General features: G+C 46.8%; 1 protein-coding gene and 1 long non-coding RNA gene across 10 annotated transcripts in view; one reads left to right on the top strand and one right to left on the bottom strand.

The window, feature by feature from the left end:
• The window catches only part of VPS8 (VPS8 subunit of CORVET complex), a 315494-nt gene extending 294051 nt beyond the window's left edge, over positions 1 to 21443 (top strand). For all 6 annotated transcript variants that reach the window (XM_065943535.1, XM_065943540.1, XM_065943534.1 and 3 more), the window contains 2 exons: positions 16697 to 16777; positions 19591 to 21443. In XM_065943535.1, the coding sequence (XP_065799607.1) occupies positions 16697 to 16777; positions 19591 to 19740 (231 nt within the window). In that variant the 3' untranslated portion in view covers positions 19741 to 21443. The remainder of the gene's footprint in view (positions 1 to 16696; positions 16778 to 19590) is intronic.
• On the bottom strand, positions 6189 to 24797 carry LOC136173709 (uncharacterized). 4 transcript variants are annotated; one of them, XR_010664269.1, is made up of 7 exons: positions 22872 to 24797; positions 21829 to 21898; positions 21424 to 21615; positions 18904 to 19124; positions 17415 to 17505; positions 17281 to 17326; positions 6189 to 15509 (listed from the first exon to the last, which is right to left on the bottom strand). It is a non-coding gene; the product is annotated as an uncharacterized lncRNA (long non-coding RNA). The 4 variants fall into 4 exon arrangements; XR_010664271.1 differs by lacking the exon at positions 21424 to 21615; XR_010664268.1 differs by lacking the exon at positions 22872 to 24797 and having other exon boundaries at positions 21829 to 22222.
• Positions 24798 to 26000: the final 1203 nt, after the last annotated feature.

The following is a 26000-nucleotide window of genomic DNA, read 5'->3' as shown; positions in this document are numbered from 1 at the left end:
TCTCCTCCTCCCAGCATCAGGGTCTTTTCCAGTGAGTCAGTTCTTCACATCAAGTGGCCTAAGTATTGGAGCTTCAGCTTCAGCATCAGTCCTTCTAATGAATATTCAGGACTGATTTCCTTTAGGATTGAGTGGTCTGATCTCCTTGCAGTCCAAGGGACTCTCAAGAGTCTTCTCCAGCATCATAATTTGAAAGTATTAACTATTTGGCATTTATCCTTCTTTATGGTCCAACTATTACATCCATATATGACTACTGGAAAAACCACAGCCTTGACTATATGAACTTTTGCCAGCAAAATGATGTCTCTGCTTTTTAATACACTGTCTAGGTTTGTCTCTCATCATGTTCCTTCCAAGGAGCAAGCATCTTGAATTTCATGGCTGTAGTCACCCTCTTAGTGATTTAGGAGCCTGACTCCACTTTTCCCCCTTCATTTTGCCATGAAGTATTGGGACTGGATTCTTTGATCTTAGTTTTTTGAATGTTGAGTTTCAAGCCAGCTGTTTCTCTCTCCTCTTTCACCCTCATCAAAAGGTTCCTCTTCACTTTCTGTAATTAGAGTTGTTTCTTCTGCATATCTGAGATTGTTGATATGTCTCCCAGCAGTCTTGATTCCAGCTTGTGATTCATCCAGCCTGGCATTTTACATGATGTATTCTGCATGGTGACAAAATACAGCCTTGACATACTCCTTCCCCAATTTTGAAACAGTCTCTTGTTCCATGTCTGGTTCTAACTGTTGCTTCTTGACCTGCATACAGGTTTTTCAGAAAACGGGTAAAGTGCTCTGGTATTCCCATCTCTTGAAGAATTTTCTACAGTTTGTTGTGATCTACACAGTCAAAGACTTTAAGGTAGCCAATGAAGCAGAAATAGATGTTTTTCTGGAATTCCCTTGCTTTTTCTGTGATCCAGCAGATGTTGGCAGTTTGATCTCTGATTCCTCTGTCTTTTCTAAATCCAGTTTGTGCATCTGAAAGTTCTTGGTTCACGTCCTGTTGAAGCCTGGCTTGAAGGATTTTGAGCATTACCTTGCTAGCATGTGAAATGAGCATGGTAGTTTGAACATTCTTTGGCATTGCTCTTCTTTGGAATTGGAATGAAAACTAACCTTTTCCAGTCCTGTGGCCACTGTTGAGTTTTCCAAATTTACTGGCATATTGAGTGCTGCAGTTTATCAGCTTCATCTTTTAGGATTTGAAATAGCTCAGCTGGAATTTCATCACCTCCACTAACTTTGTTTGTAGTAATGCTTCCTAACACCCACTTGACTTCACATTCCAGGATGTCTGGCTCTAGGTGAGTGATGACACCACTGCGGTTGTCTGGGTCATTAAGACCTTTTCCGTATAGTTCTTCTGTATATTCTTGCCACCTCTTCTTAATATCTTCTGTTTCTGTTAGGCCCATACCATTTCTGTCCTTTATTGTGCCCATCTTTACATGAAATGTTCCCTTGATATCTCTGATTTTCTTGAAGAGATCGCTAGTCTTTCCCATTCTGTTGTTTTCCTCTCTTTCTTTGCATTGTTCACTTAGGAAGGCTTTCTTATCTCTCCTTGCTATCCTGTGGAACTCTGCATTCAGATGGATATATCATTCCTTTTCTCCTTTGCCTTTCACTTCTCTTTTCTCAGTTATTTGTAAAGCCTCCTCAGACAGCCATTTGCCTTGTTGCATTTCTTTTTCTTGGGAATGGTTTTGACCACCTCCTCCTGTACAGTGTTACAAACCTCCATCCATAGTTCTTTAGGCACTCTATCAGATCTAATCCCTTGAATCTATTTGTCACTTCCACTGTATAATCATAAGGGACTTGATTTAGGTCATACTAGATACATTACTGTTGTGGATTTCTGATTTATTTCTGTTGAGGTCAAAGAACATACGCTGTATGATATAGGTCTTTGAAAAGTCATTGAGACTTTCTTATGGCCAAGCATATAGTTTCTTGATGTGAACATTATTCATGCAAACGTTCATGTGAACATTCATGTGAATTCATGTGAACATTATTAAATGAACATTATTCATTGAAAAGTGTAATCTATAGTTGTTGGGTACAATTCCTATAAATTTCAATTAAGTGAAAGTCGTTAGTGCTCTTTATATCTTCTGTATGCTTACTGATTTTTTTTGTCTAGTTATTTTATTATTGATAATTACTGAAGAGTGTCAAAAGTCTCCAACTATAATTATTGATTTATCTGTCTCCTTTTTTTTTTTTCTTTTTTTGATTTATCTGTATTTTGCTTTCCTATTCCTTCTTCCTTGTTTTCTTTGGGGCTATTTGAATATTTTTTAGTATTTTTGTTGATTCTTCTGTTGTTCTTCATCTTTTTAGTGGTTGCTGTGAGAGTTACAGAATACATCTTTACATTATTGCAATCTGATTAGAGTTAATATTTTACTACTTAACACGAAATATAGGAACCTTGCAATGTTAGAGGTATATTTACTAACCTCCCGTCATTTAATTCTTTTTACGGTTTCCATTTCTCTAGTGAAGTTCCCTTGTATATTGAGTTGTTAGGGCTATCCTTTCCTTTAAATCTTTAAGCATATTTATATATGTTTTAAATTCCTTGTCTGCTAACCCAATATTTGTCATCTCTGAGTCTATCAATTTCTTTCCCAGTCAGAAGTCACATTGTCATGTTCCACATATCTGGAAACTTTTGATTCTATACTCATCATTGTGGATGATGTGTTATCATCTGGATTTTGTTGTCTTCCTTTAGAGACTTTTGAGTTCTGATTTTTTGTTCAGACTTTTTGTTCTGATAGGTTATTAATTTACTGTTAAATCAGCTACATATTTTTGAGGGTTGCTTTTAAGCTTTGTTTGGCCAGGTCTAGAATATCCCTGATCCTAATACATGGCTTTTATTTATTTATTTATTTTTTGGTCTCAGTGGACCCAGGTGTTCATCAAGGCCTTTTCATTTAGAAGTTAGCATCCCCATGTCTTCCAGCACTCTGTACCCTCCAGAAGCTACACTTATCTCACAGCAGTTGAGAGCTGCTCCCCAGCAGTTTTTCTCTGACAGGCCTCTGGAGTCTTGCCTGCAAATGTACAGCTGACTAATCGATCAGAAGCTTCACTCACTTTACTTTGTGCTTAGTTCTGTCCGGCTCTTGGTGACCCTCTGCTCAAGGGGACTCCTCCGTAGTCCTAGAGCTCCTCAATTCAGCGTCCTCCTTTTCAAAATTCTACCCATTGCCCAGCCCCAGGCTCCTGTCTCTAATTCTTCAACTCAGCAAGACTGCCGCTCTCCCCTTGGCCTCTCCATCCCTGTGCTGCCGTCCAGAAAGTGCATCCAGGTAGAACCCAGGGCAGTCACAAGACACCTTTGGTGGATCTCCCTTTTGGCAAGGATTATAGGCCGGCTCTGCCTTTTGTCCCAAATTTGGAAATAACTGATTTTATATATATATATATGGCTGATTTTGTACCCACTAATGTTGGCAGAGCTACTGTGGTTCAGCAGTATTGCTTTTTAATGGCAAGATTTGGAAGTCTCCAATTTGCTGCTTTTTTCCCTCAGTTACAATAGCTTAATATAGTACCTTTATCTTAACTTTCTTCTTCTCACTTCACTTCCTACCCTCCATCTCCCAACAACCAAGATCTAAAAAGAGAAATGGTCCACAATCTCCTTCTTTCTTGGCAGACAGCAAATTGATGTCTAAAAGAAATAGGTACAACCACAGTGCACGTGTTCTTTTTCCTTAGGTTTGTAATTACATTGTTAACTTGAATTGGCTTTGGCTATATAATGTTAGGGTTAAATTTGCTTTTCCAGTTGACTCTTTACTCCTCTTGTTATCAGGTAATCATTTTATCCAGTTAAAATGGGCAGGAATACTGGAATTTATAATGTGTCAGCAGTCAGGTCTCTGATAGGAAATCATTAAGGACCCTGCCTTCGGAAGAGGGCTTTGTCCTAATTGCTACCCCACAGCAGCATCCATCAAGATAATCATTTGACTTTCCTCTTAAGTAGACAGTAATCAGTTAGATAATCAAAGGGTAGGAAGCCTTAATTACATATATGAATTCCCTGTTTTGATTTTTTAATAAGACTTTTTTAAATAAGATTTTTAATAAGGGGGATTTCTGACTTAACAGAAAATGCCACCCCACTGAGGAGCTTTTCTTTGTAACTCTGCTCCCCATAAGAATAAGTCTTTGTGGATTCTTTTAGATTTTCTTTTCCTGACAGAAAGAAAAAGCAAGAATGGAAGGACCATAATATACCATGTAGCAAGAATGAAAGTTTGCATAGGACAGTGCCCCCAGAAAGGAAGGAGGTTGGGGGTCCCAGCCTAGTTGTCATCCGCTGCATTTCCTGGTACTTTCATTTTTCGTTTTTAGTTACCAGTGGTCCTGGTCTGTGTCGTGACATCTCCATATAATGCCAACTCTAGATAATGCCTCCATGACATGGGGGTGGCGACACCCAGCAATTATTTTTTAATGGGCTTGGGAGTCTGAGCTTCCCATTACACTAAGATGGCTCTATAATAATAATAATCCCTGTTAGGACAACAGGCAAAGTTTATGAATTTGACCAAGGAACTACATTAGTTATTTAAAGTTCAGGCTGCATTCCACAGTTGCCTAATCTGTTTTTTAAAAAACCTTTTTTTCCTAAGCATAGTGAGATCATTAATTTTTTCCTCCATAGATTTTTCCAAGGGTGTTGCTTTCCAAAGCAGGTTAGGAGTAGCCAAGCATAGATACGTGGAGTATACAGGCGCCAGAGACTTGAAACCAACTGGGGGACATTGCTTTTTGTGAGGGAGCAAAATGGGCAAAAAACCAAAAAACACTGTGTCATCTGTATAGTGACACAGCACTCTGTGGTGCTGACCTCATCAGTGGCCCCCAGGATCCTCAGCCCCCCAGGATCCTCAGCCCCCCCGGGATCCTCAGCCCCCCGGGATCCTCAGCCCCCAGGGATCCTCAGCCCCCCGGTTCACCCCCAGCTCAGGCTCTCCTCTGAAAGTCGCTGACACCTTCACACTAGGAGCACCTCGTGTTATTATTAACGTGGAGAGTGGCCTTGGGATTAGACCTGTTGTCAGGAGCTCCCCTTACAAGTTGTATTTTAACATGTCTCATCTTCCTCCCATGTAAATCAGACACTCAAGTCTACCTGTTGGGTTAATATACGCATCAGACACAAAAGTAGTAGAATAAGGCCAGAGACTGAAATAGATGACAGGAAATGTTTCTTCCTTCTCCTCCCCTTCTTCCCTCCCGTCCACTCCCCTCACGTGAGGAAGGTTATGCAGGTTTGTATTTTGTAGATAACTGACCTCAATGGTATCAACACGATGGATTAGTGTCAGCCACGCTCCGAGTTTTTTCTGCGCTGGCAGAACACACTCATGACCTGATGTGGCATAAAACTGCCTTCTCACCACGCGTGAGGTGTCTCCTTGCAGGACCTCAGCGCGTCCCTCAGCACTGCTGGTTCTCGCAGGACCTCTGCAGCCCAGCCCTCCGCGGTGCACTGCAGGCGTGACACCAGCAGCTGCCCTGCTGTCTCCTGGGATTTTTGCTGAGACCTTAGAGGCCTGATAGGATGTTGTTTTAACTAGAAAACAGAACAGTGAAGGATCTCCTGAAGAAGGTGAGGCCATCAGTGTTTCAAGAGCACGGCTCAAATACTGGCCCCTCTGGTCCTAGTGCGCTTTTTTTTAATGCTCATTGGAGTACAGTTGGTTCACAGCGTTGTGTTAGTTTCAGGTGTACACAGAGTGACTCGTTATGCACACATCCACTTTTTTTTTTAATATTCTTTTCCCATATAGGCTATTACAGAGTGCTGAGGAGAGGTCCTGGTGCTATACGGCAGATTTTTACTAGGCATCTATTTTATGTATGGTAGTGTTTGTGTGTCAACCCCAGTCTCCCAGTTTATCCCTCCCTCCTTTGTCCCCGCGTAACAATATGTCTGTTATCTACATTCGTAACTATTTCTGTTTTGTAAATAAGTTCATTTGTTCCCATTTTTTAGATTGCACATATAAGCGATATCATATGATATTTGTCTTTCTGTGTCTGACTTATTTCACTGAGTATGACAATCTCTAGATCCATCCATATTGCTGCCAATGTCATTGTTTTTTAATGGCTGAATAATATTCCATTGTATATACATATACACTTTTTTATTAATTTTTATTGGAGTATAGTTGCTTTATAATGTGTTACACAGCAGAGTGAATCAGCTATACATATACATATGTCTCCTCTTTTTAAATTTCCTTCCCATCTGGGTCACCACAGAGCACTGAGTAGAGCTCCCTGTGCCGTACAGTCAGTTCTCATTAGTTATAGTATCAGCAGTGTATATGCATCAGTCCCAGTCTCCTAATGCATCCCACCTCCCTCTCCCCCTTGGTATTTATACATTTGTTCTCTACCTCTGTGTCTGTTTCTGTTTTGGAAATAAGATAATCCTGTACCATTTTCCTAGATTCCACATATATGTATCAGTGTTATAGTATTTGTTTCCCTCTTTATGACTTACTTCAGTCTGTATGACAGTCTCTAGGACCATCCACATCTCTACAAATGATTCAGTTTCATTCCTTTTTATGGCTGAGTAATATTCTTTTTAAAATTTTGTTTATTTTAATTGGAGGCTAATTACTTTACAATATTGTTGAATAATATCTTTTATCCATTCATCTGTTGATGGAAATTTAGCTTGCTTTCATGTCCTAGCTATTGTAAGTGGTGCTGCTGCCATTAACATTGGAGTGCATGTATCTTCAGATTATGGTTTGCTCCAAATACATGCCAAGGAGTGGGATTGCTGGGTCATATGGTAGTTCTGTTTTTAGTGTTTTAAGGACCCTCCATACTGTTGTCCATAATGACTGTATCAATTTACATACCCACCAATGCTGTAGGAGAGTTCTCTTTTCTCCACACTCTCTCCAGCATTTATTGTTTTGTAGATTTTTTGATGATGCCCATTCTGACCAGTGTGAGATGATACCTCATCATAGTTTTGATTTGCATTTCTGTAATAATTAGTGATATTGAGCATCTCTTCAAGTGGTTTTTGCCCATCTGTATGTCTTCTTTGGAGAAATGTCTGTTTAGATCTTTTGCCTGCCCAGGTAGCTCAGCTGGTAGAGCATCAGAGAGCCCAGGGTTCAAGTCCCGGTCCAGGTGCCAAAGATAAATAAATAGATCTTTTACCTGTGTTTTGATTGGGTTATTTGTTTGACATTGAGCTACATGAGCTGTTTGTACCTAGTGTGGGTAACACCTTCTGGGTCCCTTGAAAGTGACTGTCAGGCTTTTTCCAGGCCAATACCAAGAGCATGACAAGTGGAGGAGACCCCTGGGCCTGGATTGCCCAGTTCAGGATCTCGTCTGTGCCACCAACCAGTGTGACCTTGGGCACCTCCTGCACCCAGGACCTTAGTTCCTTCAAATGTAAGATGAGGGTGACGAAAGAACCAACCTCCCGGGGTGTCTGATGATTAGATGAGGTGAGATAATACAAGTTCATGGCTCAGAGCACGCTGGCACACAGTAATCACTTGCTCCGTAACTGTTAGCTGCTGCAGTGGTGGTTACTCCTTTTTCACATCATAGAAAACTTAAACCAGCATTTTCTTCCTCTGCTGTGAAAAGTTACTGTACTGTTTCAGTTGTGGTCTTGTAGATCGTGGGGTATTTTAATGGATATTTTTCAGTCAGTCTTTCATGATTTCCATGTCCAGCCTCACACACTTTCTTCCCTCACAACTGGTTCTAAGAGAAGTCTCCTTAGGAGATGTTCTGCCAGGTGTTTCCCTCCTGTCTCCAGTCAGCTTAGCAATATGCCAGCTTATTTTTTTATTTCTTCACCTAATTCATTATTAACTGAGCTCATTGAGAGTTTTGCGGCATTGGGAAAGGAAGGTGAGAGGCCAGGTTCTGTGTGAAAACAAACTGCTTTGTGGGTGGGAATTTTAGGAAAGGTGTTTTCTGTTTGCAGGTGGAGCAGGAAGTATGGCTTCACTCCTATCTCTGAAGTCAGTTTCACTTTAGGCAAAAGGGTTAAATATTAAGGACCTCTAGTTTGAAACAGCTTGTGCGTTTGTGTTTATGTGCTAAGTCACTTTAGTCATGTCTGAATCTTTGCGACCCTATGGACTGTATCCCCCCAGGCTCCTCTGTCCATGGGTTTCTCCAGGCAAGAACACTGGAGTGGACTGACATGCCTCCTGCAGGGGACCTTCCGGACCCAGGGATCAAACCCCTGCATCCCTTATGTCTCCTTCATTGGCAAGTGGATTCTTTACCAGTAGCGCCATCTGAGAAGCCCCCTTGAAACAGCTTAGGTGGTAGCACAAGTCTTAACTGTGTAAGAAATAAAGACCTGATAACGAGGCCAAGGCAGGAGAAAGTGGGAAATATGACTCTCATTCCGTCCGTTCTGCTCCAACTCTGCCCCCATCCCGACCAGCAAATTACAGAACCGCCAGCAGAAGGCTCCTGGAGTGCAGAGGAGACAATCATATCACAAAATTAGACCAAGAGCCAACATCTCTCTACATTCTAGACTCAGCCTTCTCATGTGGGAAGACAATTAGGAATGGGGATGCTGGGATTTTTATTTCAGGGCCTTGTTTATTGTGAAGAATAAGACATGAACAGGCAGAGCTCAATCTCTCGTGAGTATCTCTGTCTGCTTGTCGAACAGGCTCCATATCCAGAATGCCTGGTTGTTATCATCCATATTCCTAGGAACTCAGCCTTTGGGGTGGCAGCAATCAGAGTTGTTTCCTGTATCAAGCTTGATGTGCTTACAAGGCCTGTGAATCCCGAAAGCCCTGGTTTGTTTTCTTCCTTGCAGCAGATGTAATTACAGTGCTCACTTCCACCCATCTGGGAGGCACTGAGCTTTGAAATGGGCTAGCACACACTCTGCCCTGCATCCCTCTCCCTGGGGCTCTCCCAGATCACCAGGGCCTTGTTTTCCACCGGATTTACTTTAATGCTGAGTGTTACAAGGGCATGTCCAGGGCTGTCATTGCTTCTTCCTCTTTATGTTCAGCTAGTTTAATTTTCAGCTCTTGTCACTGGACTTCATTACATGGGAGGAAAGAAATTTGCTCTAGCAGATAGTATCTTTCTCTCCCAATTGGAGAATCACTCCTCATCAGTTCTGTACCTGCTGGGTTAGACGGTCAAGGTGTGGTGCTTTAAGGATAAAGCCCCGTGAACCACAAACTGAGATTGTGCTCAGATTTGGCACTCCCACGTTTCTTTGGAGCATGGCATTAATTTAGCAAATCAGTTTCTCTGTACAGCATCTTAGGCTGAATCTACTGTTTCTCTTCAGTCCTATCATGGGTCTTTGTGACAGCGCCCCTAGTTGGTTGCCCAAGTTGCTTCTAATGCTGCAGTAAGATCCCCGATTAGCTTCAGTGAACACCACTACCTTCAGCCTTTGTGCCCCAAACGCCTGCGGTCTCCCAGCACCCAGGCAGCAGTGTGCCCCTGGTAGCACTGCCCTTTAACGGATCAGAACACAGACCCAGCAGCGCGGTGGGACCTGTGGCCAGATTAGCGCTCAAGTTCCCAGCTTCTCAGTCCAGTGCTGTGCCTTCCAGACGCTTCCCCCAGGCACAGACATAACACAGGCACAGCAGTCACAGCCATTTACTGACCATCAAAAAGGTGCCGGACCCACGTCAGTGTGATCCTCACAATTCTGGAGAGTAGTGTTTTGCAGCTAAAGAAGCTGAAAGAAGCTAAATAACTCAGCCAGAACTGCTCACTAGTCATCACAGAATCCAGGTGGAGCCAGTTCTGTGTGAAGTCACACCCTGCATTCCCCTTCGTGCTTTGCAAGTTCCAGGTGGTTTAGAAACGCCTCAGTGACTGCGTAAGAAGTAGAAAATCTGCTCACCCTTCCCACGCCTCCATTGGTTTGATCAAGAGGATAGTCATTTCATAGCTGTTCCATGCCGAGCCAAGTGCTGGGCGCCGTGAGTGGGAGACAGCGCCCTCTCCTTGGGGTGCTTCTTGCTCAAGGCTTCCCCCCACTGTCGCTACTCTCTCTCCTGCAGCATCCACCATCCCTGTCATTGCCAGAGTTGCCAGTCTTGTCTGCACTGTGCTCTGACATCTCTTTCTGTGTTCAGTGGCCACGTTAGGACTGGGTACACATGACCAGTATTGTGTGTAAACAGGGAGGCCCTCCTGTGCCTCCAGCTAGTGACACTTAAGTGAGGACTCGCGGAGTCCTAGGCATCTACTGTGTACCCCTTACTCTTCTCAGCCACGTTATGTGGGGCAGCTGTTTCCGCTGTGCTCATAGAAACCCTAGCTCAGAGAGAACAGGTAACTTGCCAGCAACTGTGGTGCCAGTGATGGGGATGCTGGAGTGTGGGCACAGGCAGGCAGGCTCTAGAGCCCAGGCTTTTGTCTGCCAGCCGCTGCAGTGTCACGGGCAGGCTGTGGTCACATGCGGTGGAGGGTCCAGCACAGGATATGCCAGAGCAACAACAGAAAGAGGCTTTTATCCACAAGTCCCACTGGTTTGGTAGATTTCTCTTCCTTCTTAAAAGGGTTGGTATTTTCTAACATTTGAGAAATAATCCTTTCCCTAAAGTGAATTAAATAAAATGGATATTTCACTGAGATACAGGCTAAACATGACAGAAGTCACAAAGAATCTTTACAAAATCCAAGTTCTTAGAAATAGGAAGACAATGCCAGTGATTTCACAATGGGCCAAGGAGAGCAAGCTGCTGCCTGCTCTGATTCCTAAGATGGACAGCTCAGAGTAAAGAAGGATGTGGGATGTTCAGCAAATGTTTGTTGAACATTTGCTGGCTGCAGAGCACTGGGAATGAAGGATGAGTAAGAAGTAGTTCTGGTATTCAAGTTCATAGGCTAACAGGGAGACAGGTAGACAGACAATTAAAGGGAGCACAGTATACTTATGGACCAGCCACGTGGCTCCTTATTTATTGACAGAAGTGCTCAGAGAGAGGACCAGAGCTGAGCCTTCGTGTCTCATGTGTGCAAGAGTGTAAACTGGACCCCAGAATGGTGTGATTTCAGGGACTTTTTGACAATGTAGGTAGATAAATGTGAGAGCATTGTTTCAAACGAGGCTGCCCTGGTAAATATGGTGTATATGGTTATTATACCTCAGTAATCTCTCACGCTTTGCTTATCAACACTGGAGAAAATGAAATCATCTTACAGATTTCTCATGTCCCCAAATCTGTGAAATGTTAAGCTCCTCTTGATTGACTCATCTTTACACCCCAGGTGCTAATACACCAGAGGTCCCCAAAATACCTGAATCTGAGAACTGGCTCCCCATTCATGAGGTGGTGAGAGGGGACGAGCCTGCATAGGGTGGGGCATAAACCAGCTGAAGAGGACTCTGTGGACGAGCCCCTCCCAGGGCCCTGTCCTGCCCCTCCCTCCTTACCCCACCTCACTGCTGGATCCATCGACCCACGGAGAAGCAGACAGAAATCCTCACCTTCATGAGGTATTCGTCATTCCCTGAATGCTTCCTCTTTTTTTTTAAACTGTCTTGTTCCTGGCAAGATTTTAAGACAGGTGAGCACCTGCTGGGTCCCAAGCCCATCTACAGAGAGCTCTGACAGACTTCCACAGAGACAGCACAGCCTGGCCAGGAACAGGGCATCTCCATCCTGCAGCAGCTCTGCTTCCAAAGGGTTCCAGGGTGGCCCCAAGCTGTGGCGCCTTTGTTCAGTATCTGGCTTGTTCAGGATGATGGCCTGTGCTATCAGAAAGGATCTGTCACCTTCAGTTATTTCACACCCATGGAACCACCACATTCTTCAGTTTCTGAAGGATGTCACTGGAAAATCCCTTCCCTAGGTATCTCCAAGGAGTGTGTGGCCTCGAGCAGAATATGATGACAAGCCCAGGACTCAGTGCCACCCTGCATTGGTATATCATGTTTGAAATTATGGTTCTGGGTATGTGCTTGTGTGCACACTTACCTATTTATTACTCCAGCTTTTCCTTCCAGGAGAGGGGGACTAGGGTTTATAAGGAGAGGCTCTTGTCATGGCCCTTGATTGTGAATTTTTGATTTCTACTGGGCAGGTCTCATAGCCTTTTTCTCCTCAATTTACACAATCGTGTTAACTTACATGGTAAAGTAGGTAGGTGTTGCTGCTGCTGCTAAGTCACTTCAGTTGTGTCCAACTCTTAGCGACCCCATGGACTGCTGCCTACCAGGCTCCTCCGTCCATGGGATATTCCAGGCAAAAGTACTGGAGTGGGTTGCCATTGCCTTCTCTGAGGTAGGTGTAGGGCTTGCAATTAAATCTAGTAAACCATGTGGCAGAAATATTAAATTTTCTTACTATACCTAAGGGTTGCTAAGATGAAAGTGAACTCAATGAATGTTGAAAACATACCTAATTGGGACACCTTAGAAAAAGAGAAATGCTGGTGGTTTGGTTGATGTGGTATAGTTGAATGGGAAGAAGGCAAATGCCCATAAGCTGAGCGGGTCCTGTTTCCCCTACAGCGAGGTGAGGACAGGAAGTCCAGCTGTGCCGAGGGTTCTGAGTACAGGTTAGCGGTGCTACTCCAAGTGTTGCCTGGGGGCTCGGACTCCACCCCACACCTTCTAACCAGAATCTGCATTTTAATGAGATCTCTCTGTGGTTCTTACACACATTAATACTGAAGAAAAGCTAGATCAGAAAACATGAGTTGGACCAGCATTTGAGACTCCTACACTTGCTGCCTCAGTGAGCAAACTCCCAGAGGAGTTTATTATGTGCCTGGAATAGCCTCATCAACTATGTAGTGCTTCCTGGGGGCAAAGGCATGATGCTATTTTTAACAGTACCAGTGATCCAGTTATACATTCCATATATTCATTCTTCTTCAGATTCTTTTCCATACAGGTTATTATGGAATATTGAGTAGAGTTCCCTGTGCTATCTACAGTAGGTCTTTCTTCTTATTGTTGTTCAGTAACTAAGTCGTGTCCAACTCTTTGCGACTCCATGGACAGTAGGGGTCCTTGTTGGTTATCTATTTTATATATAGTACTGTGGATATGTTAATCTGAAAGTCCTAATTTATCCCTCCCTTCCACATTTCCCCTTTGGTGACCATAAGTTTGTTTTTTGAAATGGTAGTCTATTTCTGTTTTGTAAGTTCACTTGTATCATTTTTTAAATTAGATTCCATATATAAGTGATATATTTACCTTTTTCTGACTTCACTATGAAAATCTCTAGGTCCATCCATGTTGCTGCAAATGGTATATTTTGTTCTTTTTTAATAGCTGAATAATATTCCACTGTTATATGTACTTACTACATCTTTATCCATTCTTCTGTTGATGAACATTTAGACATTCTATGTCTTAGCTAGAATGCTGCAGTGAACACTGAGGTGCGTGTATCTTTTTGAATTATGGTTTTCTCCAGATATATGCCCATGGGTGGGACTGCTGGATCATATGCTAGTTCTGTTATTATTTTTTTAAGGAATAATTCAGGGCCTTTTGTGTTTCCATACAGATTAAAAAATTTTTGTTCTAGTTCTGTATAAAATGCCATTAGTAATTTGATAGGGATTGCATTGAATCTGCAGATTGCCTTGGGTAGTATACTCATTTTGAGTGTTGATTGTTCCAATCCAAGTACATGGTATATCTTTCTGTTTGTGTTATCTTTCAGTACTTTTATCAGCGTCTTAGAGTTTTCAGAGTAGAGGTTATTTGCCTCCTCAGGTAGGTTTATGCTTGGATATTTTTTTTTTTTTTTTTGATGTGATGGCAAATGGGATTGTTTCCTTAATTTCTCTTTCTTTCATTGTTAGTGTATAGGAATGCAAGAGATTTCTGTGTTTTAATTTTGTATCCTGCAACTTTATCAGATTCATTGATGAGCCTAGTAGTTTTCTGGTAGCGGCCTTAGGGTTTTCTATGTATAGCATCACATCATCTGCAAACAATGAGGGCTCTACTCTGTTTCCAGTTTGGAGTCCTTTTGTTTTTCTTCTCTGAGTGCCATGGCTAGGACTTTCAAAACTATGTTGAATAAAAGTAGTGAGAGTGGACATCCTTATCTCGTCCCTAGCCTTAGAGGAGACGCTTTTGGCTCGTCACTGTCGCAAGTGATCTGTGAGTGTGCCGCGTGCCTTCTCTGCTTCTGAGCTCACGTGACCTTCGCTTTCACAAAATGATTGGGCTTCCAAAATACATCCAATGATGAAACAAATGCAGAAATCTAGGTTTTGCCTCTGGAAAATAATGTAAAACCTAATCTGGTTGCCACCACGTCCTGTACAGCGGCTAGTCTTACGTAGCTGACCACTTAGCTTTGCATTCTCTTGTGACAAAAGCAAAACAGAAAACACAATTGGCAGAAAGTCTATACAACTAGTAATTGTGTCCAATACAGTTTTCTCAGCACGGGGTTTGATGGGCATTTCTTCAGTGGCTCATCATCTACATTTTCATAAGAAGCACAGCAGTGTATTTCATGAGATCTTTTTCTTGCTCTTATCACTTTGTCAATTTCCAGCTTGGCTTTTACAACCTTTTTTTAATCAACCACTTTAACACCCCAACCCAGCACCACCTTACCTAGTCCATTCCTGACTTTGTTCCACTTAGACCCTCCTCTTAACTTTACCATGGAATAAGCACGGAATCAACAAAAGTAAGGTCAGGGTGGTTTGGTCCCTTGTCATATGGACTATGGTGATGGCAGGCCCACTGCTGAGGTGCTGAGTGGCCAGTGAGAGGGAGATGACATCCATAACCAGTCCTGCTCCCCAGTTCATGCCAGCAGTACTGCAGGGATGTGGAAAATCAGGGCAGGATCATGTTTTCCATTGTTAAGTCTCTCAAAAGTATTTATGGTTTTTCTCTTCTTGCTTGTTTGAGCTTGGTTTGCAGTATTTTTCAAACCTTCAGATCATCTTTAGCTTGGAACTAAGATGCCCCTGTGCATCTTACTTAGTATAAACTAAAGTGTGATACTCCACATAATTTCTCTCCAAGATACAGGATCGTTTTTCTCCCAAATTAAATTGAGAAGTGTTCTTAAAGTGTCAAGGCAAGTTGGAACATTCTCAGAGTAGAGAGTAATCTCTCCATGTGTCTGGAGACCCAGAGGTGTGAGTCTAGAATGAAAAGTGGGGCCCCTGTGGGCTATCCTCCTCTCTTTCTGGCTGCCTGGCTTGGGATTCCCACGGGCCAACCTCCGCCACCCCCATGTCACTGAGAGCATCAGGAAGAGTTAAGGCACCTGGGGCCTGGGCTGGTCTCCAGGACAGCACAGCGGGATCCCACAAGCCCGGGTGCTGTGAGCGTCCTTACTGTCAGCTGCTCTCCCGATCTTGAAACACATCCTTTCACAGAAGATGAAGCTGTGAAGCTGTTTCACACTCACGAGCATGGTTTATTCAGGGGTGGCGCTTATTTCCATCCTGTCTTAGTGCTTAGGGTTCTTCCCCCTAAGGGTGGGAAAATTTTGAAGAAAAGAAGCAAAGTCATTCCTAGAACACAAGTTTATATAACCTCTTAACACTGTAATGCTTTTGAAAGTTCAAATCCTTAGGGGTTGGGGAGGGACAGACATGGCATGGCATCCGCCTAGAGTGGTTATGAGGGTTCAGTGAGCTCATTCACAGAGAGCAAACAGGAAACGCTCAGCACATGCTAATGGTCCCGAGTGGCGTTACTTGTTCTCTGCCTCCCCTGTTCCTGCCTCAACAGGTCTTCAGACCCCCATCTGCATCCCTTCAGTCCCAGAGCCCTCGCTCAGCTCTCAGGGATGGGCGCTCATGTCGACACCTTCCTCGTTGAAACACACCATCATTTAACTGAGGATGCTCTGAATTGTAGTAATAAAAACCAGCATATACTGAGCCCTTATAGGGGAGACCAAGCAGATAAAAGACATTTTATATAAGGATTTCATCTAATTTAATATTCAGTAAGCCCATAAGGAAGCATTTTCCTCTCTCACAAGTCAGAGAAGGGACTTGCCTAAGGGTCACCCAGCAGGTTAGTTTAGAACTTGTATTTCAGGTCACCTCTGACTCCAAAGCCTACACAGTGGCCTCTGCCAGGATCCCATTTCTTCCTCCAGCTGTGAGCTGGATTGGATCCACAGAGAGCAGGACCACGGTGTTGGCACAGTAACCAGTGGGACAAGGTGAAACTGCTGGAGAAGCAAGTTAGACTTCTCCCTCTCCCAAAAGCAGACTAAAATCTCAGTCCCTTGGGTAGCTACCAGCTTTACAATAAGGCAAGGAAATGACATGATTTTTCATTTGTAACATATCCCCGCCACCAGCACAAAGAAGGGGCATCTTTACTGGCTGTATTCAGTGCTGGATATGGGGGTGCAAGGTTGGGTGGAGCTAAATTCTCCATAGTAAAGGCAAAGAGGAACCAAGACACCCCAAAGGAAGCTCCTAAGTAACTGAGGCTACAGGGAGAAGCCTTAGGGAGGTTGTCAGCCTAGAGCTGGCACTAAGGGCCTGAGGGGGTTGCAGCCACTTGTAATAAATATTCAGTAAAGTAGCTCGTTGATTCCTGGTAGCGTGGGTTTTCTTCCGCGTGAAGGAAGCACTGCGTCATGTTCCATGGAGGCTGCCCTTGGATGTTATTAATCCTACTGTTTCTGATTTCTCAGGCAACCACAGAACCTGTTCTGGATCCACAGCAAATCCAAGCATTTGATCAGCTCTGCCATCTCTACCGAGGAAGTTCCAGGGTAATGTTCATGTGGTTATCTAAATTTTCATTTCCCTGTTTATAATTACTCTTTTGGTAACGCAGCATCCCAAGTCCTCAATCCAGCCTCCTCCTCAGGCTGTAAGGTGCCCTGGCATCCCTGTCATGGTGTGTGGAGCCCTGAGAACTTGGCAAAGGATGCAGAAGAAGTGGAAAGATCTCTGTCTCTTACTTACCCTGGGCTGAGGACACAGGAGGGCTTCTGTGTTTGTACTGCCTCCAGAGAAAGCAGGCATAAGCCCAGTCCCTCACCTGGGAGCCTGTTTTTACTGATGACTGTCATGTCTGCCCTAAGCCCCAGACTCTGCTGTACATTTGCATTGGTTGAATTTGTTTTGGCCATGAAAGATAAACGCCAAATTGTAGTGGCTTAACCAAGATAGAATTGCAAATGCAGGGATCCCAGGGCACATTCCATGAATCTCTCTCTAGATTTCTTCTACTTTGTGGGTCTATCATCTCTAATATATGGATTATACTTACATGGTTCAACATGGTTGCCCCAGCTCCAACCATCATATCTGCATTCCTGTTAGCAAGGTGGAAGAAAAGGAAGAAGTTCATAAGCCCTCTATTTAAGGATAGTTCTTAGAAACTGTTACACCACTTCCACTTACCTTCTTTGTCCAATACTTAGACACGTGACCTAACTGCAGCGGAGACTAGGGAAACTGGTCTTGATTCCAAAAGCCCTGAAACTGTTGAATCCTGTAAAAGAAGAATACATGTTTAGAGGGCTACTGGCAGTCAAGCCACAACACTCTGTCTCTGTGTGGCATTTGTCTGTCATCCAGTCACCGCCAGCACCCTGGGCTCATCCTTCCCACCCCACCCACTCCACAGGGCGATCTCCTGTCTGTTTCTCGCCTTTCCTTCCAGCTCACAGAGGTCACTGCAGGTCTTCTGTCCCTTCTCTAGGGATTCTGCTGCTTGTAGGGCACCATCTCCAAGCCCCAAAGTCCTGTTACCCCCCTGGCTTATAACACGTTCCTGGCTCTCCAGCCCCTGCAGATGGAGTCAAACTCAGCCAGCTCCTCCTCGCCCCCAGTCACACGTAAATTCTAGTCAGGCCAGATTTCTTCCCCACGCTTTCCTTGAGTTTGCACAGACTGTCTCTGGGCTCTTGTTTTTGTGCTATGCTCCCTCTTCCCATTCCCCACACACCTGCTAGGGTGGTGGCAGCCCAAAGGAAAAACAGTGTTCCATCTCTGAGAGCTGGTCTGGACAGAGGCTTTTCTTCCAGGAGGTCCACTGACCTGGCCTCACCTCGCCTCTTCCCAAGCCTGGCTCTGCCCTGGGAGTGGGGTTTCTGGGCCTTTGATTCTCAGGAAGTTCTGTTTCAAACTATTGAGCCACTATTTGGGACCCATCAATTTACAGAACACTTAAGGTACAGAAGTGGAAAACAAAAAATATTTTTGTGATTGATTCTTTCACTTCAGTGTGTGAATGTGAAAGAACTTCGTGTTTATGTAGTAATCTTTGCAGAGAATGCCATAGGCTGGTGGCAGCCCAGAGGGTTACAGAAGATGGGAAGTGGCGTAGGTGGGGCTTGTGCAGAGCGCGGGACCCCCCTCTGTAACCTGCTCGACAGCAGTGGGAGTCCCTGCAGGGAGCTTGGTTCGGGACTCTGCCTTGGACCACAGCCTGCCTGAGCAGGGCCAGGTGCTAGAGTATTTTAGGTAAATCGGCACTGTGAACCAAGGCTCTTCAGATGTCTCCCCAGTTACCACAGCCACTGCAGTGAGTTTTCAACAGGACAGACACATGTAAGCCTCCTGCCACTATCACCTAGGTGAGGAAAGAACCCTTATCAGAGGTCGGAGGGCAGTAAAAGACAAGACAACCTGGGGGAGGTGGGAAGAGAGCAGGTGACAGATGTCATCTCCAGGGGAGGCAGAACCACAAGCAGCTCGGTGGCCGAGCAGGGACCGAGCAGGGAGCTTGAATCCCAGGCTACCACTCACCCCTGGGGTGACCCAGTTACTTCACTTCTCAGGGCTCTGGGTTTTTTACCCAGAAGGTGGTTGTGGAGGATCAGACACACTTCATGTAAAAGACCTAGTGGCATGATCCAGTAGCCTAGCAGGCACTGGGGGCGGTTACCTGGGGCTGTGGGAAGTCCTGGCACCGGGAGGCTTGCGCTGCTGTAGGAGACGACTCGGTCCTCACAGCTGCTGTCTCTCCAGGTAAATTCCAGGTGTGGCACACCACCCTCTGATGTCAAGGGCATCTCGGGACCAGGTCATCAGGCTCTGTACCTAATCTTCCCGGCGGGGTGCTAGATCCACAGTCTGCCTTCCCTGGCAGGTGTCCCAGCACTGAGCCTGTAACAGGGGGAGGGTGTCACTGGTGAACACCGGGGAGCAGGGAGGGCCCTTAGAAGAGAAGGTGGCATCCATGAGTGTCCCTGGAGGCCCTGAGTTTGAAGTGGCAGCTCGGGCGTCCATCGGGAGCTATCTGGATCATGAAGGCAAAACAGAGCCAGAGATCACCACTCACTCTGAGGAAAGCCACTAAGGAGAGAGCTGGGCAACAGGGTCATGTACCCTCTGCAGAGGGTACACAGAGTGAGGGAGGCTCAGACGCTTTGCCATGTCAGAAAACATCACAGTGTGACGTGCCTGTGAGACTGACCACGTCCAGCCTCCTCCTCGTTAAAGGAGAAAATTTAGGCTTTACCAGAGGACGTGAACATGTGCAGAGTCACCGTGGTGGTTAGCTAGATGCAGATGTGGGGTTCATGCCCGGTCTTACCTCCAGCCCCCACTGACTGTGTCCCCTCCTCTGCAGCTGGCCCTCCTCACAGAACTCTCCCAGAATCGCAGCAGCGAGAGCTGCAGGCCATTTGGAGGCTCCCAGAGTGGCCCCGCCTTCAACAGCATCTTCCAGAAGGAGAACTTCCAGCTGCAGCTCATTCCTCCCCCAGTGACCGAGGACTGAAGTCTTTCCCGGGCCTGGAGCCCAGAGACAGGCCAGCGAGGGGAGGGGTCACCCGAGGACTCCATGCCCCCAGGCGCAGAGACTCTGGCCCTCCCGATGTTGTTGCAGCCTGGGCACCAGACTGATTTTGTTTTGCTTATTAAGCAAATGAACACGATGTACCTCCATGCAGTTATTTAAGGATATGTGTTTTTGTCTGTTGGGACTCTTTCCCCCAAGAGTGGAGAAAAGGCAGAGCTCTACAGGCGGCAGCCCGGTCCACGGCCACCCCAGCCCCTCTTCTGCTGGTGGTTGGTATGGGGTGCCGTTGCCTCTGCTGCCAGAGGGACAGTGGGCGCTGGGCTGCAGCATCAAGGAAACCTGCGCTGGAGGGAATGAAGGGCCTGCAGGGGCTGGGGCACCTCCCTTTCCTCATGTTTGTATTGAGACCCATTTGAGTGTAACATCTGACATCTGCCATTTGTAACAATAAATGCCTCCCCTTCATGCCCTGCAGGCCTACTGACTATCTCACTCTCCGTCTACCAAGTCACAAAGGACATTCAGAACCTTTGTGGCCACATTTCAGCTCTGTTAGCTCAAAGTCAAGGGCCCTGACTGGGGCAGCCCTGCCTTTATTCCATAAGCAGCTGCATCACAGGCTCCATCCAGACCACCAGACACCCAGGCACTTCTCGGCCAGGGCCCGGTCTGCCAGAGCAGGATTTTCACATTTCTTGGCCCAAGAACTTTGTACATCATTGAGCCAACCACCTCCGGAGAGCACACCACACAGGCAGAGACTAGGCGTCCACCCCACAGACTCAGGGCCAGCCAGGCTCCCAGAGCCGGAGCGCACAGGCACCAGCAGGCAAGTGCTCCAGTCCAGCTCCAGGCCCGGCGGTCACAGCTCCTACCACCCCGGTAACCCTCCACCCCTGCACTGCAGGTGCCAGGCATCATGCCGGGCCCTTCCTAATCCTCCAGAACCCCCAGGAAATCGATGTAGGAACTACACAGAACTGCTACCAGAAATCCTGCTTCTGCCACATCCTGGCTGTGATCCTGAACAAGTCAGTTCACCTCTCTCAGCTTCAGTTTCTTTATAAAATAAAGACTAAATGAACCCGTGCCGCACTGCCCAGGTGTGTGAGCTGCGCTCTTAGCATAGAACTCCTGTGAGGCGGCGGCACGGGGTCCGAGGAAGCCACACTGGGGGGCGTGGAGCAGCAGTACAAGACCAGCAATCAGACGCACGAGGGTCTCAATCCCATCCTACGGACAAGAAAGCTGAGGCTTACACGTGGGGAAAATTTAACCAAGGCAACACACAAAAAGTGGCAGATCACAGATCTGAACTCAGAACGGATTCCAGAGCCAGTGACGTCACTCCACAAGTTCCGTATCAGAGGGTTTCTTGATTTCTTGATGAGTCTAAGATCAAAGCCAAAGGAGCTTGACAATCTCAAAGCAAAACGCAGCGCTTGCTGCCTTCCTCAGTCTATACTCGAAGGAGCCAAGGCAGTTAGTTCGCTGCACACCCGAGCAGTTAGTTCGCTGCACACCAGGACCAGTAAACACCATCACGGCTCTCCTCCAGCCCTTCCCTGAAATGTCAGCCCCAAGAGTTCTTTGTTACTCGAGTCACAAAACCACTGAACAAAGGCCAGCAGCTTTATACCCAGGTCATGCCTCCTGTCTCACCTGAGGGTAGATAAGAAACCAACCCCAGGGCTGGGCCCTGGGCCCTGCCGGCCTGAGCTGGGCTCAGTCCATCCCCTCTCCTGGCACTGAGCACATGTCCTAGTCTGCAGTGACGTCGGGCCCCACTTCAGAGCAGTTCCTCAGGGGAGACTTCTCTCGAGATACATTCAGGCTCAGTCGGCAGGCGTGGTCCTGCGGATGGGGCCAGGGAAGCTCACTGCAGGGGCGGGGGTGCTCCCAAGGGTAGGGAACAGCAGCCCTCAGCACGCGATCCAGCCCAGTCAGAGCCACAGCTGCTCTTCCAGTCACGTGCCCGTCCCTGGGCTGTGACAGGTGGCTGGAGGAAGGATCTGGGGGAGGCAGGCTCCAGGCACCCATCAGCTACCGTTTGGAGAGGGCACTTACCTGGGCTAAGCCGGCTCCTCCTATCTGCCCCAGGGGAAGGCAGGGGGTCCTCTGAAAGGAAATCGGGGTCCTGAGAGAAGAAAGGAAGGGTTCTGATTGGCCAAAACGCAGCAGTGTCCGTAACAGCCCATTTCTTCTTTGCACCTGGTAAACAGTATCTGAAAGTTAGTCGCTCAGTCATGTCTGAATCTTTGTGACCCCATGGACTGTAGCCCACGAGGCTCCTCTGTCCATGGAATTCTCCAGGCAAGAATACTGGAGTAGGTTGCCATTTCCTTCTCCAGAGTATTTGAAGGAACCATCAAAAAAAAAAGAGGACCATCTGAAAATGGTTACTCAGCTCCCAGGTTCAGCAGAGTGCCCCCTCCTTCCTGCCGTGGTGTCAGGGGTGGCAGATGGAGTCTCACCCAATTCCCCACGGGAGGCAGAATGGACTGATGGAGACAGCCCTGGGCTGCCGGTCAGGGGGTCCCTCACAGGCTTCTGAAAAGCAAAAATACATCTGCTCCCTCTGCAACAAAGGTCCAGGTGATGTGTGGGAGATGCTTTGTAAAGGCAACATATTACCAACCACAGCCCACCATGCTGAGATGGGGAGGGAAGGTGTTTCTGGGAGAGGAAAGCCAACAGGGGCCTCATCAATGATGAATGCGTCAGTGAATAAATAATTCAGAGCTTTGGGGATACTTTTAGAAGCCGGATGTTTCCACTCGGCTTTCCCCACTGAAAATGTTTTTCCAAAAGTGCATCTCCAGAATGAGGTGCCTGTGACTCCTACCCAGCCGCAGGAAAGGCCTGGTGTGTTGTCCTCCGGGCAATCCAGGGAGGACTCCATGACCTTGGGGAGTCAGCCCCACTGGGCCCCAGGGGGCGGCTCTGATTCATCAGAGGGTTCGTCCAGCGGCCCCTCCTCTCCGGGGCATCGGTGGCCATCATCCTACCACCAGCCCCTCCACACACCAATACTTTCTGAAGCCTTTCCCACTTCCCCAGGGAAGTGGCAGTTTGACTCGCCTTGTTTCCCCACTTGGGTGTTGTCCTACCTGCCTCCATTGCTCCTGAGGGCACACGACTGTGTCTGGTCCACTCCTGCCATTTTTCATAGTTAACAGTGCTGAAAGCAGACTGGCTGCAACCATCTTTTAAGTCTCTTTTTAAGGTAAACTTTTTATGGACAAATATTCACAAACCACATGCACAAAGCTGGATTAATCCATGAAATACACACACCTGTATAACCAGCACCCAGATCAAGCAAACAGACATGACCAGTTCCCAGATGTCCCCTGAATTCTGTTCATCACCCCCCACCCCAAAGCTAGCCACCACCATGCAATATAAAACCATACTTTTGCCTGTTTTGAACTTCATATAAATAAAGTATATTTACTCTTTTGGAAGTGGCTTTTTTTTTTTTTTTTTACTCCAATGAGTAAAAATGTCTGTGAGATTTATCCATGTTGTTCGTTCTCATTGCAAAGGAGTGTCCCACTGTATGAATACACAATAACCTATCCATTCTATTGTTAACGGATGATTGGGCTGTTTCCAGTACTGTCTTTCTTTTTGGTGGACATATGTATGCATTTCTGTTGGTTCTAAACTTGAGTCATTTTTCAGGGTCAGAGGGCAAGTATAATTAACAGATTTTTGAGTATATGCCTGCCTGTGTGAATAAACGAATGTCTCCAGCTTCAGGAACAAAGCCAATAGCCCCTGTTCCTACCTGACGTCTCTTCCCTCAGAACTCTACGCCACATCCATCTCAAAGGTCAGAATTTGGTGCCGATGATCTTGGAGGGCCAGATCCCAGCCCCTAGGAACCTGGAGGACCTCATGGTTTGCCAGCCCAGCCTCTCTTCTGTACACGAATGAGTCGGTCCATCATTCTTCAATATTCCCCCAATCTATCTCCACCTGCAACAGTGACTTCCTGACTTCCAGTCAGCTTCCTCCCTTCTTCCTCCCTGCCTCCTCCCCACTGCCGACCTTGCTCCCTTTCTGAGGCCTCTGTCCTCCATCAGGCTGACTGGGGTCCACGTGCTGTCCTGTTTGATTCAGTAAACACTGCAGCACTAGGAATTCACTGCCTGCCTGTGACTCTTGAGATAGGTGGGGTAAGGCTAAATCCCCTGGGGAAGAACTGACCTCTCCAGGACCCCCAGAGAATTCTAGTTGGACCCCCTGATCATGTGCTGATCTCCCAGCAACCTACAGAGATGCCCACTCAAGGCCCCATCCATGTTCACAGGGGCCTTTGCTCCTTGGCAAACTCCAGTCCTTCCCACATTCTGTGCGGCTCCTACATCAAGCTACAGTTACCACCCAATAGTCTATAGATTCTCAGCAAAACCAGGCTCTGAAGATCCCTATGAATCCCACGTGGCCAAAGGAAGCCCATCCTCTAGACCTATCACAGAACCCCAGCTCTGGGTCCTTCCAGTGGTTCCAGACCTCACCACATGGCCTCTGAGAGCACCACGTGGTTACACCTGTGGTTCTTTCAAGGTCTCCTGCCGGAACATGGTATACCTACATTTGCTTGATGAATTTTGGCATTAGTTCACACAGGCAGACTCTAAACACAGGGGCAGAAACCCTTAGTCTACTACACGGGGCTCTTCCTTGTTCACGGCTGGGTCATCAGAGTCAGGGGCCATGGTCCCCTGGGGTCGGCTGCCCACCGGAGGCAAGCCCGAGGTAGGTGAGGGCTGGTGCTTACCACAGGAAGCAGCTGGAATCCAAGGCCCCACTTCAGTGAGGCTGGGAGCAAAAGGAGGTAGAAGCCACTAATACCTAAAGTGCTGTTAAAAAAATTTTTTTTCCAGGTTTACCTTAACATGTACTCTTGGCTTGGCTTTGAATCAGTGAAGTGAAGTCACTCAGTCGTGTCTGACTCTTTGCAACCCCATGGACTATAGCCTACCAGGCTACTCAGTCCATGGGATTTTCCAGGCAAGAGTACTGGAGTGGGTTGCCATTTCCTTCTCCAGAGGATCTTCCCAACCCAGGGATCGAACCCAAGTCTCCCACAGTGTAGGCAGAGGCTTTACTGTCTGAGCTACCAGGGAAGTCTTGCAGCGCTAAGATCTGAGGCCAATTCCCAGGAGGGTTCTTAGATCCAGGGTGGGCCACTCCCTAGCCCGAAGCAGTGTCTGGGTCTCGGCCAAATCCAGGACGAGGTCAAGCCAGGCTGGGCAGAAAGCTACAGCAGTAGACAAGAGTGCATGAGGTGATGCCCAGAGGCTGGGTTGTGGCTCCTGGATGCCCCTGCCTAAAGCCAGGGCTTGGGGGGGCTGGGGTAGGCTAGGTGTGGGGAGGAGAGAGGCGGGTAAGGGAGAGCAGTAGGAGAGGGCAGGCGTGACTGCAGGGGCTTAACCAGTGAGGGCTAATACCAGCTGGATTTGGATGTTTGGACCAAGCTCTGGACCTGCTACCTACCTGCAAATTATGAGTGACTCACCTGCCTTTACTGTCAGCTTAGCTCTGGGATGCCTCAGCCATGAACTCGTGAAGTTATCCTGTCCCACCTGGCACACATAGGAGCTAGGTTTGGCAGGTGAGATGGTGTCTGTGGAAATGCCTTGCTAAATTCCCCTTCAGATGCTGTGTGGCTTCGAGGATCCACGCTGCTGCACTTTCTGCCATCATCCTGCAGTGACGGTCCAGCTCTTCTGGGCATGAATCCTCTGGGATGCACGCACACTAGGTGATGGCTCTCAGTCAGAGAGGACTGAAATGTCCCACCAGAGACCTTCTGATCTGCCGTCTCCAAATCCACACACAGTTTCGGGCTGGGAACTGAGGATGACAATGAGAAACAAATCCCCTCTCCAACCCACTGGCTCAAAACCCTTCCAGTCACGGGTGAAGGCCTGGACTGGGGTCCGTCCCTGGGGAGGCCAGGTGGTTCCAGGACACACAGTCTGCAGCCCAGCCTTCAGCAGCCCCTCCCCCACGCAGGGGAGCAGGTGGGAAGCTGCCCGGACTCGGGGGATCCCCACTCCCTCCCTCAAACCTCCAACAATGTCAGGCTCCACCTGCAATGACTGTCCTGGGACTCGCTATCTTCCAGCTTACAGGGTTTGTTTCTGAGTGTATAAGTGATTATCAACTCGTTCTTTGAAAACTAGGAAAATTCCAAAACACGAACAGAAAAACACCATGTATAT

This window comes from Muntiacus reevesi, chromosome 8, assembly GCF_963930625.1.
Source record: "Muntiacus reevesi chromosome 8, mMunRee1.1, whole genome shotgun sequence".
Lineage (NCBI taxonomy): Eukaryota > Metazoa > Chordata > Mammalia > Artiodactyla > Cervidae > Muntiacus > Muntiacus reevesi.
This window is presented reverse-complemented; position numbering and strand designations above follow the sequence as displayed.